Below are 16,054 nucleotides of genomic sequence, written 5' to 3'. Positions count from 1 at the left end.
CAGGAATGTGTAAAAAACCAGCCCATTCTTCAGAACTGCAGGCAGAATGTGGTCTTCTCAAGGAAGGTTCAGAATCAAAGGAACTCACAGGTAGGCCAATGCCAAAGGGTGCTGCCCGTGGCAGACAGCCCTGAACAGCAGTGCTCACAGTGACCGGCCATCTGATTTTGGGCCTCAATTGGCCTATGCCTACGTCTCTGGTCTCCTTACCTTATGCCTTCCTCATGGATCTTCCCAATGTCCTCTTTAAACACCTTCAGTGGTTCCTGTTCTCTGGATCTAGCCCAGATTCCTTAACCTGTCACACAGACTCCTGGTGACCTCCTCCCACGACCCTCCTGTGCACCTGCATTTCTAGGTGAACCACTTCACTACTAAATCAAGTTGTCAAACTTCTACCTGTCCTTTGGGTCATAAGGCCCTTCCAGGTGTCCACCCCTAGCTCTTTGCTGAAGGGGACAGGGGCTTCCTTTACGGTTCCACAGCAGCACCACCATTTCTTCATCTAAAAGTATCTTTCGGGGGGCGCCTGGGGGGCTCAGATGGTTAAGCGTCTGCCTATGTATGGCTCAGGTCGTGATCTCCCAGTCCTGGGATCGAGTCCCATGTTGGCCTCCCAGCTCAGCAGGGAGTCTGCTTCTCCCTCTCCCTCTCCCCCCCTGCTCGTGGTCTCTCAAATAAATAAATAAAATCTTAAAAAAAAAAAATAAAAGTATCGGGCGCCTGGGTGGCTCAGTCGGTTAAGCGACTGCCTTCGGCTCAGGTCATGATCCTGGAGTCCCGGGATCGAGTCCCGCATCGGGCTCCCTGCTCGGCAGGGAGTCTGCTTCTCCCTCTGACCCTCCTCCCTCTCATGCTCTCTCTCTCTGTCTCATTCTCTCTCTCAAATAAATAAATAAAATCTTAAAAAAAAAAAAAATAAAAGTATCTTTCGGGACGCCTGGGTGGCTCATTTGGTTAAGCATCTGCCTTTGGCTCAGGTCATGATCCCAGGGTCCTGGGATCGAGTCCTGCATCGGGCTCCCTGCTCAGGGGAGAGTCTGCTTCTCTCTCTGCCTGCCGCTCCTCCTGCTTGTGCGCACTGTCTCTGACAAATAAATAAAATCTTAAAAAAATAAACAATAAAAGTACCTTTCTCCAGGGCGCCTGCTGGCTCAATCAGTAGAGCATGTGAGTGCATGATCTAGGTGAGTTCCAGCCCCACACTGGGTGTAGAGATTATTTTATTTTTTTAAGATTTCTGAAAGGGGCACCTGGGTGGCTCAGTCATTAAGCGTCTGCCTTCGGCTCAGGTCATGATCCCAGGGTCCTGGGATCGAGCCCCACATCGGGCTCCCTGCTCCGCGGGAAGCCTGCTTCTCCCTCTCCCACTCCCCCTGCTTGTGTTCCCTCTCTCGCTCTCTCTGTCAAATAAATAAATAAAATCTTAAAAAAAAAAAGATTTCTGAGAGAAAGAAAGCGTAACCGACTGAGCCACCCAGGCGCCCCATAGAGAGTACTTAAAAAAAAAAAAAAAGTATCTTTTCTTCATCACTAGCCTGACCCCTCATGGGACAGGGGCAACTTGTCATTGAATGAAAGAAATCTGATGCTTCTATGTATCTGAGCATCATGCCAACTTTGCCATGGGCTCTGCTCAGGCAGCTCAAATGAATTTGCCTGTGGTGACTTGGCAGGCAGGGCGCACGCCGGAAGATGCATGATATGGCCCAGCCAAAGGCTCTGCAGCAGATCCAGACAAGTCAGTGACGGCTAGGTGGATCCAGAAGCACCAACTAACCACATAGGAGAGAAACAAGTAAGGCAACAGACTCTTTATTTAACGTGGTTTAAAATACATCAAAATCAAGTCCCTGGCTGTTGTGAATACCAAAAGGAGACAAAAAAAAAAGGCTGTCAGCACAGCTTTAAAACAAATCTGGGTGGCCAGGTCGGGCCATATGGGAAGCAGTTACAGGGACAGAAGGCAGCACCCCTCCCCCAGGCAGGTGCCCGGCTGTCCCTGGGGCGGCCACCTCTGTGCTGTTCAGGTGGGAGGCCCGGGCAGCAGCTGGAGAATCAGCTCAGTAGGCTTTGCCGCGCGCCCCCCCCCCCCCGCCAAGCCACCAGGGCCTCTCGATTGGCCCTCAGCAGGGCCACTGTGATGGGAGCGGAGATAACCATCTTTACAGACAGAACATCCTCTCACAGAAAGTGCCTGAGCTCAACCCATGGTCCAAAAACCTCATGGAAAACAAAAGAAAACGAGTGCTGCTGATACCTCCCGGGAACCTGGTGCACGCGAGGCTCTCAGGCCGGCAAGGTCCGGAGCACACGTTACGTCAGCAGGGCCAAGGGCTCGGGGCGGTGAGCCTCACCGGCAGTGGTCCCCTGAAACGCTAGCAACCTAAGAATCCAACACAGCTCTTGGTCCCAAAACTGAGGTCATGTGCTCGGGCCCTGCCCTGGGGAGGATGGCACCAGCCTTCATCCGTACAGGCCACCTTCCCCCGCACCCGGCCCAGGCTCGGGGCCGGAAAGCAGAACAAGCAGAGCCGCTGTAGTGCTCAGCGTGGTCTGGCCAACGGGGAGGAGAGGGAGAGGGACAATGGGGGCCTCATCTGTAGCCTGGCCCGGACGCCTAGACACGGCTGGGACCGCCCTGCTCGCCGCAGCCCCACAGCAGCTAGACTGGCTCTCTGGGGCCGGCTGCGCTGCACAGTCGTGGTCCCCCTCAGCCCCGTGGGCTCCACGAGGTGGCTGAAGCAAGCAAGGCAATCGTGTAGGCTACCGCATGCCTCCTGCTCTTGAAACCGGCCAGGCAGCAGCTTGCCTCTTCCTTGCGCTTCCAGAGCCCAGCACACCCTGTACGCGGTTGTGTGTCTCAGCCTGACAAAGGGCCGGGCGGGGGGGGGGGACCTGCAGGATAATGAACTAGCTTCAAGGAAATCCAGCAAGAAACAAAAGCTCCACCATCCTGTGCCTCTTGGTCCACGGCTCCCCCAGCTACACTGAAGCCGAGGCCCAGCCAGAGGCAGGGTGTAGGACCTCACGCCCACCAGAGCCCAGCTTCCCAACCCGTGCCTCATTCTGTTGTTCCAGAAAATTGCTCTGTACAGACTGATGAATATACAACCGGCAAAATTTTCAGTCCAGAGCAGCAAGTACTGGGGGGTGTGGGGGCACCAGACCCGAGTATCTGCAGCCGTCCTGCAGATTTCTGAAGCTCATCAACTGTCAAGTCTCATTCTGTCCCTCAGCTGCCAGACAAGAGCTGGGGGCTTCCACACAGGAACTGAGACATCAAGGACATACTTATGTCCAAAGCTTATTCTTTAGGCAATGGGACCAGGGCAAATCTCAAGGATTGCACATTAACGGTGGGGTGAGAAGCAGAAACAGACTCCTAAAAGCCAAGGGGACAGTTGGGCACGGGGCCCAGCAACTGCCACATGGAGACAGTGGTGATGAGCATCAGCAGTGGCCTCCCAGGACCGAAACACATAGGCAAGCTTGTGGCAAAACCATCAGATGCCCTTCTCTTCCTCCTAACTGCAATCTGATTTCACCGAACAGGAAAGCTCAGCACCAACGTGGCAAAGATACCAGGTGGGGTGTTGAGGGTGGGGGGCACTGGAGGCCAACTGCGCCAATGCCCCTCCTCCTTCCTCAGATCAATACACACACTGTCATGTGCAAAACAAAAACAAAAAACAGAAACCTTCAGAAAGCATCCTTTGGGTGATCTCTTGTCAATCATTTGTGCAGGCTAGAGAGGCACCTGTGAATGATAAGGCTACTGAGAAGCATCGCTGGCCTGGTCCTGGCACCACCTGAGGGCTCCCTAACCATGTACCAGCCCACAGCAACTTTCTCCAGGTCCCCCGTCCAAAGCAGGACAGCAGTTGGATCCCCAGCTCTGCAGGCCCCGCCCGGGGACCCCTTTCTCCAGGTTAAGAGAAGCAAAGGAGCTTCCAGGGGAGCTAGGTGAGCCAGGGCTGCCCAAGCCCTGCTAACGAGGGAAATGCAGTCAAGGCCTGAGTGTATCACTTGTCACAAGTCCTCATGGGCAGGAAGGGGGGGATCTGAGCCTCAAGTCAGGCAGGGGAATGCTCAAGTCACTTGTCCTGCCAGCTCACTGTGACAGCAGCTACAGATGGCAGCTCCTCTTTCAGACTCTTCAGCTCACAGAAGAGCCAGTGACTTCACCTGTACACACCCCCACCTCCAGTGCAAGCCCATGTTCCACTTAAGAGACAGAAAGGTAGGAGGCCTTGCACATATGCCGTATGTATGTAAAACTGACCCACGAAATCCAAAACTGCCAAGTGTCAGATGCCAGCCAGGTCGGAGCACCCTGGGCCTCAGCACTGGACTGCTTAGCGGTGGGAGCCTTGCCTGGGCCAGGCCTGGCTGGGCTGCTTGCTCCCTTCCCAGCACGCCCCCCGTGCCAGGTTCCCTAGGCGGTGGTGGAGGTGGACTCCTGGGGCCCCGCTTGGCCGGGTGTTTCTGTGCTCGCTGCTCCAGGGCAGCAAGGAGCTTCTGTGACCCTCGGGGAGCTCGGTGATTGGGCTCCAGGACCCTCACAACCCTGATCCCTGGAGGCAGTTGCAGCCTCCGGTCTTCGCTCAGGGCCGCCGTCAGGGAGGGAGCCCTGGCCACCAGCACTCAGGTCCTGTACCCTTTTGTTCAGGTCGTTGCGCTCTGTCTGCAGCGCCCGGCACAGCTTCTCCAGCCGCTGGATTTTCACCTGTAGGCCCTCCAGCTCTTTGTCCCGGAGTGTTTTCTAGGGAGAGAAATGGGGCCTCAGTGCCACACCATCAACCCCCCACACCACAGAGTCACGTGGTAGAAAACATTCACACTTGAATGATACTGGGAGCAGACCAGAGCCAAAAGCTGGTCCCTTCCTAGGGAAACAGCCCTGGTGTGTGCCAAGACGTGGCTGCTGGTAGGGGGCAGTGTGGTGCCGAGAAGGGGCGTGCCCTGAAGACCACTTATTTCTCCATTTATCCGTCAGATGACACAAAGTAAGACCTGGCTTTTAAAGCCTATTTCCTTATCTGTTAAAATGGCCTACTGGGGTGCTTGGATGGCTCCAACGGTTCAGCATCCAACTCTTGATTTCAGCTCAGGTCATGATCTCAGGGTCACAAGATAGAGCCCCACGTCAGGTTCTGTGCTCAGCAAGGAGCCTGCCTGAGATCCTCTCCTCTCCCCAATCCTGTACCCCTCCCCTCTGCTCACACATGCATGTGCACACATGCTTTCTCTCAAATAAATACATCTTTTTTTTAAGGTTTTATTTATTTGAGAGTGCATGCACATGTGCACAAGGGCGGGGAGGGGCTGAGGGGCAGAGAGACAAGCCGACTCCCCAATGAATGGGGAGCTCAGCTTGGGGCGATCCCAGGACCCTGAGATCATGACCTAAGCCGAAGTCAGATGTCAGATGCTTTACCAACTGAGCCACCCAGGTGCCCCTAGATAAATAAATCTTCAACAAAAAAAAAAAAAAAAAAAAAAAAAAAAAGGCTAACATCAACCTCACAGATCTTGAGAAGGTTCAATGAACTGCCATTACCTAAAACATTCAGGACGGTCTAGTATATAGTAGCTACTCCAGCAACTAGTTCCTTTCTTCTGCATCTCAAACCATGAAATCAAATTAGCTGAGCTACTCTGCATATAAACTGTGCGCACCATTGGTACTCCTTGGTTTTTCGGTTCCTGTATTTCTTATATCTGTTCTCTTTGCTTCTACTGCAGACCTACCACTGGGCTCACCATCTCCCATGGGGCAACAGTCGGCAGTGCCTTTGGACAGATGGACACGTAAGTCCCAGCGTCATCTCACGCCAGCTGCATGACTTACTGGTAGGATGCAGAGGAAAGGGCCCAACACTCAAAAACTGCCTCCCCGCTGCCCCCCCCCCCACCCGCCCCAGCTGCGGAGCACACGCAACCCACCTCCTCAGCCATCTCAAGCAAGGCCTTGTTGCTGCTTTCCCACCGGGACCGGTACATGGTGGTTTCTTTCTCCAGCTTCTTGATCTTCTTAGTCATCTGGGTTATGGGACAGAAAGAAGGAAATGGTCAGGGGGCCAGACCATCTGTGCATCTGTGTCTCCAAGGTGGGGAACAGTCCCAACAGGGCAAGGTATTACGGGCGCAGTCAGTGCCTTTGGTGCCACCTTGGGACATCTCAAGGTCAATGCCACCACCACCACCAAGGACTGACAAGGCTGCCCCTTGTCCAGGACAACCTGGAGGACATACTTATCAGTGATGCTTCCTTGAGAGGTGGGGAAAGGCTCGGATCCCTCCTTACAGCCCACCCTTGGTATCAATCACACTGTTACTGTAAACAGCTCCCCAGGAGGCACCCCAGGGGCTGGGGCTTCTGGAAGACAGGCCCAGTGAGCCGCTGCAGCCACACCCAGCCTGGACACTGTTACCTTCTCCATCTCCTGTTTGAATGTGGTGAACACCTCACTGCTTTTGGAAAGAGTGTTCTGGAATTCCTCAAACTTCTCTGTGTATAGGGCCAGCTGGGTGAGAAAGAAGCCGAGATAAGATCAGGCTTCTCTGGAGGACACTTCTGGTTAACACAGTCAGACCCAACCTTGGACCTCGGACCCAACAATTCTATTGAGATACCATTTTTCTTTTCTTTTTTAAAGATTTTATTTATTTATTTGAGAGAGAGAATGAGAGACAGAGAGCACGAGAGGGAAGAGGGTCAGAGGGAGAAGCAGACCCCCCGCTGAGCAGGGAGCCCGATGCGGGACTCGATCCCGGGACTCCAGGATCATGACCTGAGCCGAAGGCAGTCGCTTAACCAACTGAGCCACTCAGGCACTTGAGATACCATTTTTCTTTAAAACAAAACAAAAACTATGTATTTGGAAGGACGGAATCCAAAATGTTAAGCCTAGAAAGCAGGATTTGGGGTGACTTATATTTTGCTTCTATGTATGTTTTCAAACTTTTCTTCTGAAATTAAGTATAATTAATGTAATTAAAAACAACCGTTCCATCCCTGCCTCCTCAAAAGCAGCACAACACTTCCAACTAGGAACGAAGTCCTTCAAGCTCACCTAGCCACCTGGTCACCACCATAGGTGCTGGGCGGGTCCAGAGAGAACAAAGGCTCAGCAAGGTCACACAGCAGTCAAGGTGGTCCTAGAACGAGGGTCTCATTTCCCTCCCCCAGGATGGGGCCCAGTGAGGGGACCTCAAGAGGCACAGGATCAGGACCCACTCTGTCTCACCTGCTGCTTCAGGTGGGTCTCCTGCTGCTTCATCAGCTCGCACATCCTCTGGGACTCCACTGCCTCTTTGAGGAGCTATTTCCAAGACAGGACCCCAGATCCTATCAGAAGCCCCTAGGGGCTGTTTGGTCTTTTTTAGCCATATGCCCCAGGACCCACTGAAGCTTCCTGCTCTCTGACTGCTATCTGAGGAAGCAATGTCCTGGTCTGGCCAGGCGGCAACCTCTCCCTGACACACCTGACTTATGAGCTGAGCCAGAACCCAACCTGCCTCCTCCCAGACTCCCCACCCTCAGGGCCCGAGCCTCACAAAATCCTTCTCCCGCTGGTGCCTCTCCTCTGCCTCCTTCAGCATCTCTTGGGCCTGCTGGAGCTTGGCATCCACCAGCTGCTGCTGCAGGTCCTTGTGTTTGAAGACTTTGTCGATATGCTGCAGGAAAGCATGGTGGGAGGGCCACCTGTCAGCAGCTCCCTTTCTCAGGGAGGCCTGGTGGCTACAGAGATGTCCCATCTGCAGAGACCAGGGTCCCCTGCCCAGCCTCCCATCTCACTCTGACACGCTGGACTCCTCACGTTCCACAGCACTTGGGCCCCTTGTCCCTGGAAGGTCTACTTCCGAATCTCACCTTGTTTCTCTCCAGTCAGTCCTGGGTGGGCACAGGGATGAAACTGGCTCCCAAGAAGCCAAGTAATAAATACACTCAAACCTCCGGCCCCAGATCACTCCGCTGGGCTAACAGCCCTCACTTTTGTAGCCCGACTCCCTTGTATATGGGAAGAAAGGACAAAAACGACACCTCCACCAACACAACAGCTTAGCTCCCTTGGCAAAGATCTGCCCCATCTATAGACCAAGACTAGATGTGCAAATTTCAAGGCAGTCCTCCTAACTGCCGGAGGGGCCCTGGGGGCCAGGAGTGGGTGAGACAGCAAGAGGCGGTGGACTCATAGTGTGGCTTCAAAGATCAAAGCAACTGAGAAAAGGCACGTGGGGACGTCACCTACATTCCTAATAGGAAAGGAAAGATGGCCTAGAGGTGGGTGTTGGCTGTGCAGGACTCCTTACCTCCTCCCGGAGCTCGTACTGCTCGATCAGCTTCTTGAGCCTCTCTGCCAGCTCCATGTTCTCCTGGCGCAGCTTGGAGTTACGCTCATTGTGCTGTTCCATCTGCAGTTGAATGTCGTTCAGCGTCACCTGGAAGTGTGAGGTCACCTCCTTGCGCTTCTCCTCTTCCTCCCGGGCCCGCTGCACGCCTTCTTCCTGGGCAGAGAAGTCAGCCCCAGCTCCATCAGCCGCAGCTCCCCAGCCAGCCATGGTCTGTACTGACAACCCTCTCTGCTCTCAGAGTGAGGAGGGGCCAGGTTGCAAGATGTCCTGCGATGGGGCTCCCAATGGACCCCTCTATCAGGTGACAGCAAGGGAGAGATTCTCGCCCTAGAACGATGCAGGCATTCTAGAGGAACCTGGATCTCCCGAAGCCCATTCTTCCAGACCTCAGGTTAAGTGGTCTTGTTTCTGCACTTTCATTTCTCACCTCTCACCCCCACTGCCCACCGCTGACCTCTAGTTTGGTAGTACCCAGGGTTGGCAAGATTGTGCAGAATTAGGCATGCAGACACTATTGGTGGGAAGGCAATCTGGCAAAATCTATTAAAATTTACAATGTGCACATTCTTTGACCCAGACATTTCACTTCTCAGGTTTATCCTATGGATAAATTGTATACAATGAGCCGGGGATATATATATATATAACTAGAACTTCCACTGTAGCTCTATGTATATAGTAGTGTAAACTTAGAAACAACGCAGCAATTCCTTAACTGGGGCACTGATAAAATACCGTATATGCATACAATAATGCTGTCAAACAGAATGAGACAGCCCTCAATAAACTGAGAGGGAAAGGCAGCTACGCATTCTGGGAAGTAAAAAGACAGAACGGGATGTGAAACGATACACGATGACGGCTCCGTCTGTACGGAACCCTATGTGGGAGTGCGTACAGATGCAGCTAGTCTGCGGGCTGTACTTAAACTTGGGCGTAAGTACGTGTACTTCCCAGTGGTTTCTGATGGACACTGGGGTTGAGGAGGGTGGGCAACTGTCACTTTTAAGCTGCTATACTTTTATCACCTTTGAATCTCTCCTACCAAGTTTATATTAAAGTTGAAACGCTGTCAAACTAAAAATGAGCAAAAACACATTGCAAAATACCATATATTTGCTGATCCAAATTTGTAAGAAATAGATAAAGGATCCAGAGGTCAGAGCAGTGACTGGGCTTTAACCAGACTGACCCCGCCCCCGGAGCAGCAGAACGAAGAGAAAAGCCCCAGCATTCCAGACCCACCAAGGCTGGGAGAGGAGCTGCCTGCCAGCAAACTGAACAGTACAGAAGCCCTGCCTCCCGGGCTCCCTCAGCCCCGCAGCCCTCACGTTACCGGACACGAGGATGGGTCAAGGGGTTCTAAGAAGCTGCCACTAAGGTAGGGGCGTTACCGGGGACACTGATGTCTCTGCTGAAAGCCCGTGCTACTTCTTAAGGGCAAAGCCCACCGAAGAGTGGAAGTCAAGGGAAGCAGTCGCGGGCTGGCCCACCTTCAGCGAGCGGTTGTGGCGCTGCAGCTCACGGCACAGGCTCTCCAGCTTGCTGCGGGCCAGCACGGCCTTGCTGTGCTCCCCGCGCAGGTGGTCCTTCTCCTGCACCAGCTGGCTCTGCTTCTTCTGCAGCAGCTTCATCTGCTTCTGGGAGTTCCGGTGCTCCTCCAGCTGAGGACAGGCAAGGCAAGGAAGTGCCGTGTGGGGCCCTTCCCCGGGTACCCCGGCCCTCTCCCGACGCCAGTTGTTAAGGGCTCCAGCTGGACACCGTGCGGGTGACTCACACCTCTCCGACAACCCCGAGGGCCCCGTGGCAGGGATACAGAAACGGGCCGTCGGGACAAGCAGGGCTGCAGACCCCAGCTTCTCCCTGCTCTGACCAGAGACAAAGTTCTCAAGACTCTTACCTCTTGGGACACTCATGCCCTCAGGTGAGACCCCCACCACACCTTCTTGTACTCAACAGACCCCTGTCACTCCCTCTCGCTGCTCCGAGACTCTGCACCATTTCTCTCCTCAGTGTGATTGCTGTTACCATTTTGGTCTTTTCATTATGGACAGATCTTAACCTCCTCCTCAGACCCCGTCCTCCCCGCCGGATCAGCTACCCTCCTGTGAGCCCATTCAACGCGGATACAGTGTGACTCAATTATGTAACGACAACTCTTCCAGTGGCCACGTTAAAAAGGTAAGTAGATGACATTAACACTAGTAAAACATTTACTTAATCTAGTATCTATTATTATAATACTCAACCTGAAACCAATGTAAAAAATTTGCGTATTTTATTCTTCCCCTTTCCTTAGGTGTTTGAAATCCAATGTGTATCTTACGCTCAGAGCACATCCAAACCCAGACTAGCCACATTTCAATTGGCTAATGGTTACTGTCCTGGACAGTGAGATCCAGGTTTTGTCATTACCCAGAAGCACACATATCTCCATTATCTCATGCCAGGGCAGGACCACTATCACCTATCATTCTAGTTCCTTCCCTCCAATATCTGTGGTCCCAGAAAGTCTACCACAGTGGACCTCCAACCTAATGACCCAATCATCCTTCCACTTTCCTTGAACTCTCCTTTAAATAATCATTGACCGGGCGCCTGGGTGGCTCAGTTGGTTAAGCGACTGCCTTCGGCTCAGGTCATGATCCTGGAGTCCCGGGATCGAGTCCCGCGTCGGGCTCCCTGCTCAGCGGGGAGTCTGCTTCTCCCTCTCCCACTCCCCCCTCTTGTGCTCTCTCTCATTCTCTCTCTCAAATAAATAAAATCTTTAAAATAAATAAATAAATAATCATTGACCTTCTTACCTTAGATTTCTTATACCCTCAACACTCTTGCCCCTTTTTCCTAGCAAAACTCCAACCCTGATATACCAGCCTTCTGATTCCTCTACACCGCACTGAGGCAGCCTTGCCTGAAGAATCTCACTTTAAGTTCGTGGCCACCCCTTTGGGGCAGACCCTTGTCTGCCACGCAGCCCAACTATATTCCTTATGTTATTCACACTCCTCTTCCACAGAAGTATTTCATCGTCCTCCTTTTCAACTCTCCTCCGCCCCAGCAACAACTATCTTTCTCATTTTGCTGAGAATGGAAGCAACCAGAGGCACAGGGACAGAAGCTCCACCTCTGCCCACCCACCTCCAGCTGCCTTCTCCTTTAGTCACCAGGACCCAGCCATGCTTCCTACCACAGCCCGCCCTCCCGCTCTGGCCCTTACCTCCTCGTCTACTTGAGAACATCACTCTAGCGACTCAGCTACTCCTCTCTTCATCAATCTTTCCCCAGCTGGCTCATTCTAAAGGGGTGGTATCTTTTTCATATCCTGTCCTTTATTTAATCATTATAATAACCCCACCAGGCAGGTGTGATTTTCACAATTTTACAAATGAGAAAAATTCCCTATAGGAGAATTCCAGCTAATAAATGTGAATGGAGTGAAAGAAGTTAAAAATAAGTAGTCGGGAAATGACCCTGGATGAACCCATTCATTCAAATTCTGATGGCAACCTGACTAGGGAGAAACCTGGGTGGCCCCACCTGAACCCAGTGGACAATCTTCCATCACTAAAAGCGGGAGGAGCACACTGTGTTTCTCTACAGAGTACTACTTATGAAGAGCTCTTATCAAAAGTGTTGAACTTGGATTGGATCAAGCTTCTAGAGCTCATTTCCACTTTATCTGCAGGAACTAAGGAACAAATTAATTGCCACCACAAAGCGAGAAAGTGAGGCACCCTACAGGACAACTGATCTGCAATATGTCAATCTCATGAGAAAAAGGTTGGCAGTAAGATGAAGACTGTTTTGGAGTTAAAAGGAAAAACAGTTGTAAGGACCCAATGCATTAAATGGACCTCCCTAGACCCTGATTTGATCAAACAGACATTTTAAACAACCGGGGAAAGATTCGGATTAGAGAATATCACATGACCAGCGCTAATTGTGTGAGGACGGCGCTGTGCATTTCCACATTTTGGGGAGATGCACACTGAAGCACACGGGTGTGAGATGACGTGGTATCTGGGACTGGGGCCAGAAGCCAGGGTTCTACCACTGGAATGTGAAGGGTCTCCTCTTACAGTCGGCCTGGAAGAGGCCAGCTGGGACTTGACTCCCCACATAACAGATGCGGAAAAGGCTCAGAGAGAGGCTGAACAGGAATTAAGCCATCCACCTGCCACTGCACCCTCAACCCCATGCCAGGTGGCCTGCTGACTTTCCGAGGCAGGGCAGGTGCAAGGAGAAGGGGGGAGAACTGACCAGTTCGGCATACTTCTTGCACAGAGCTGCGAGCTTCTCCTCTGGGGTGCTCAGCGTGTTCAGTGTCTGCATCAGCAACGTGATCTCCTTCCCTACAAAGCACAGGGAGCGAAAGCATGGACCCCTTTCTCTGGGGCTCTCCCCAGGCCCCCGCTTACACTCTTAGGCTTCGAGGCAGCCCTCCACCATTATACTTTATATTGTTTGTTGAACAGGCTGCTGTCCTGTCAGACCGTGTGCTTCATGAGGGTGGCCGCCAAATCACTTCTGCCTATTCCTGTGACCCCAGTGCTGCCCGGTACTGTCCCTAGTGCCCATCTCAGAGGACGTGCTCCACAACCGCTTGACAAATGACTGAGGCTATGTGGAGACTCCGTGGTGAACACTGGGAGTGGGAGAAAAAAACTTGCCTGCTCTACCAGCAGGAGAAAAAAAGACATCCCACTGGCCAAGTGCTACTTGTCGACGCAAGGAAGGCCCTTCTGAAAGAGAATGGATGCAAAAAAGGAATAGGTCTCCTTGGGAACGACTAAACTCTTGTCAACAGAGGCAGCCACACAGTGAACTTTATTTGTTCCCTCCCAAACACTGAACTTTAAATCAAATACATCTTCCAATATTTGATCCCAAGATTAAGAAACAACAAAAACAAACAAAAAAACCCTCTTTCAATTAGGATAACAGGCAGAGATGCGGAAGTAAGGACTAAGACATGGATATATCACTTAACTTTGATTCTTTAACACTCACACTACCTCCCCGCCCCCCATAACTTTCTCTCACTGTCTGTGCCTGAGTCAAGGGCTCTTCCTTCTGTCTCCCTAGAGGGCTGCTGTACAGAGCAGAGCAGCCAGCTCCTGAAGTGTCAACCCCAAGAGGCCCAAAAGATCAGTGTGGAGACTGCAAGCATTGGCACACAGGCCACATCCAACCCACACGTGGGTTTTGTTTGGCTCCTAGCACATTAGTTGCCAATTGTTAAAAATCCAGAGAGATTTCATGTAACTCTGCATAAAAGGGGCAAAAAAAAAAAAAAAAAGGCTGGCCACACTTAGCCTGTAGTGTTACATGCTATCAGCATGCTGGGACCAGAGGGCAATCACCCCTTCGGATGAAGTAGGCAACATCTTGTCTTCATAGGATCCCCTGTCTAACTTGGCTTATTTGAGTTTTCAACCCTGGTCTAGTCCAAATCTTACTGCAGACAGGTGAAAACTAAGGACCAGAAAGGAAAAGGTCTTGCCCAAGTTCACAGAGCAGGTTAGAAACAGTGCTGGCTGACACAAGAGCCCGCCCAGGCCTCCTGCTCTCCATTTTCTCAAAGATGGAGCAGGGTACATTTTGGTTCCCATCTACTCCTCAAGGCCAGAAGCCCCTGTGCAGTGAACAACCTACATGCCTCTGTTCTATGGCCCACAACCCTGGCTTGGATCAAACTAATGTGACTTGCTGCTCTGGAAAGTAGTTTCCTCTGAATCCTGGCAGAGCAGGTTAGCCCAAGGAATGTCAGGTCCAAACTCCCCCGCCTCACCAGCCTCGCCAGCAGCTGCCCTCTGCTCACCCAGACCCTTGGCTTTCTTCTTCTCCTGCGGCCTTCGGTGATCTCGGTCTCCGACCTCGTCACTTGCCCGGATCTCATCTGTACCTGGCTCCCCCTTGGAGGTCTCCTTCTCACCATTGACTACCGGGGTCTCTGGCTCAGGCTCCCCATTCCGCGAAGCATAGGTCCGGGACTTGTCTGCATCTTCGGGTTCAGCAGGCTCACCCTGTGCCCCATCCTCACCTGGTCCCCCCTGATTGTTGTCCACACAGTATGTACTCAGGATGTCTTCCAACTGGCGGCTCAGCTCCTCAGAGACATCACGGAGGGCCCCAGACTGAGCAGTTTTGGCTTGTGCTCCTACAGCAGGGCAGGATGAGGGGCAGAATGAGAAACAAGATGGTTATTCCACTGGCTGGGATTTTTCAGGCCCAAACTTACTGGTTTGGGTTAAACGTTGCCTACCTTCTTTAAGCCTCAGTTTATTCACCTATAAAATGATATAATTATTTCCCACTACTGCCCACCATGTCTGTTTTGAGTGTGAAAGAAATCAAGGAAATAAAGCATCCAGCACATAGGGATGGCATGTACCTGGAGCTCAACATCTAGTCCATCCCCCTTCTCCTCCCTGCAAAAATCACTTCTGGCTATTAAAGTTCCAGGGGCGACTGGGTGGCTCAGTTGGTTAAGCGGCTGCCTTCGGCTCAGGTCATGATCCCAGGGTCCTGGGATCGAGTCCTGCTCGGCGGGGAGCCTGCTTCTCCCTCTCCCTGCCTCTCTGCCAACTTGTGCTCTCTCTCTGTCAAACAAATAAAATCTTAAAAAAAAAAAAGTTCCAGAAAGGCCTCCAATGTGAAGAGCAGTTACCCACTGGTGAATACATATATATTTATATATATATATTTATAGTATTTATAACCTGGGCTGGCTGAGTGTCTCATTTGATTGCCACCTGATTTAACCCTGTCAAAGCCTTCTCTCAAGACTTCTGTTCCAGGGGCGCCTGGGTGGCTCAGTCGTTAAGCGTCTGCCTTCGGCTCAGGTCATGATCCCAGGGTCCTGGGATCGAGCCCCGCATCGGGCTCCCTGCTCCGCGGGAAGCCTGCTTCTCCCTCTCCCATTCCCCCTGCTTGTATTCCCTCTTTCGCTGTGTCTCTCTCTGTCAAATAAATAAATAAAATCTTAAAAAAAAAAAAAAAAAAGACTTCTGTTCCCGTGCTTAGAGTGGGAGGCTCTATCAACGTCCCCCCCCCTCGGGAAATGGGGATCTGGGGGTGGCACAGACTCAGAGCGGTCGCCCTCTCATTCTACATTTCCTCCTTCCTGGGTAACCAGCGGCACAGGCCTCCAACTCCAGAAGCTACCCTGGCGCACCACAAACTCCTCCCCCTGCCCGCTGGAAAGCAGAGCTAGCACACACCCTCAGTCTTCCCCGGAGCCTGGCTGGAGGAACCTTCGGCTTCTGTCGCAGGAGCCGGCTGGCTGGGCCGCCCCTGGGTTCCCTCTGGTCCTGCTTCCGCTTGCCCCGGGTTGGTTTTGGGGTTGGAAGTGTTGCCCGACTGCTTAGCAGCCCCATTCTTTTTGTCTTGGTTCTTCATTGTGGTTTGCAATGCTAGGCTGGGAACAGATCCTATAGAAACAAGCACACTCGCTATTTTCCAGACTTCGAAATTCTTCACAGCTTGGAGGCGAAATCCCAATACCGGGTGCACAAAGCTTCTTAGAACACACTGGCCGGCTTTCACCGGAGGGAGCCAACGGTTCCGTCTCAGGCCGGTCAGGGAAGCACGGCGCGCCCAGGCAGGTTTTCGGGGCGCCGCTCCAGAAGTAGGGCAGGCGAGGCCTCCTTTTTCTCGAAGCCGCTTCCCGGCACTACACGGCCCCCTCACC

At 52.4% G+C, this 16,054-nt stretch overlaps 1 protein-coding gene across 2 annotated transcripts in view; it reads right to left on the bottom strand.

Annotated features, from left to right (window-relative positions):
• Positions 1–1,799: 1,799 nt before the first annotated feature.
• The window catches only part of TXLNA (taxilin alpha), a 14,616-nt gene continuing 361 nt past the window's right edge, over positions 1,800–16,054 (bottom strand). For both annotated transcript variants that reach the window (XM_081817967.1, XM_081817968.1), the window contains exons 2-11: positions 15,585–15,794; positions 14,183–14,521; positions 12,622–12,713; positions 9,855–10,025; positions 8,320–8,514; positions 7,564–7,683; positions 7,254–7,328; positions 6,438–6,530; positions 5,950–6,045; positions 1,800–4,765 (exon numbers count right to left, since the gene is read on the bottom strand). In XM_081817967.1, the coding sequence (XP_081674093.1) occupies positions 4,439–4,765; positions 5,950–6,045; positions 6,438–6,530; positions 7,254–7,328; positions 7,564–7,683; positions 8,320–8,514; positions 9,855–10,025; positions 12,622–12,713; positions 14,183–14,521; positions 15,585–15,762 (1,686 nt within the window). In that variant the 5' untranslated portion in view covers positions 15,763–15,794 and the 3' untranslated portion in view covers positions 1,800–4,438. The remainder of the gene's footprint in view (positions 4,766–5,949; positions 6,046–6,437; positions 6,531–7,253; positions 7,329–7,563; positions 7,684–8,319; positions 8,515–9,854; positions 10,026–12,621; positions 12,714–14,182; positions 14,522–15,584; positions 15,795–16,054) is intronic.

This window comes from Leptonychotes weddellii, chromosome 4, assembly GCF_054177405.1.
Source record: "Leptonychotes weddellii isolate Sample4059 chromosome 4, ASM5417740v2, whole genome shotgun sequence".
Lineage (NCBI taxonomy): Eukaryota > Metazoa > Chordata > Mammalia > Carnivora > Phocidae > Leptonychotes > Leptonychotes weddellii.
This window is presented reverse-complemented; position numbering and strand designations above follow the sequence as displayed.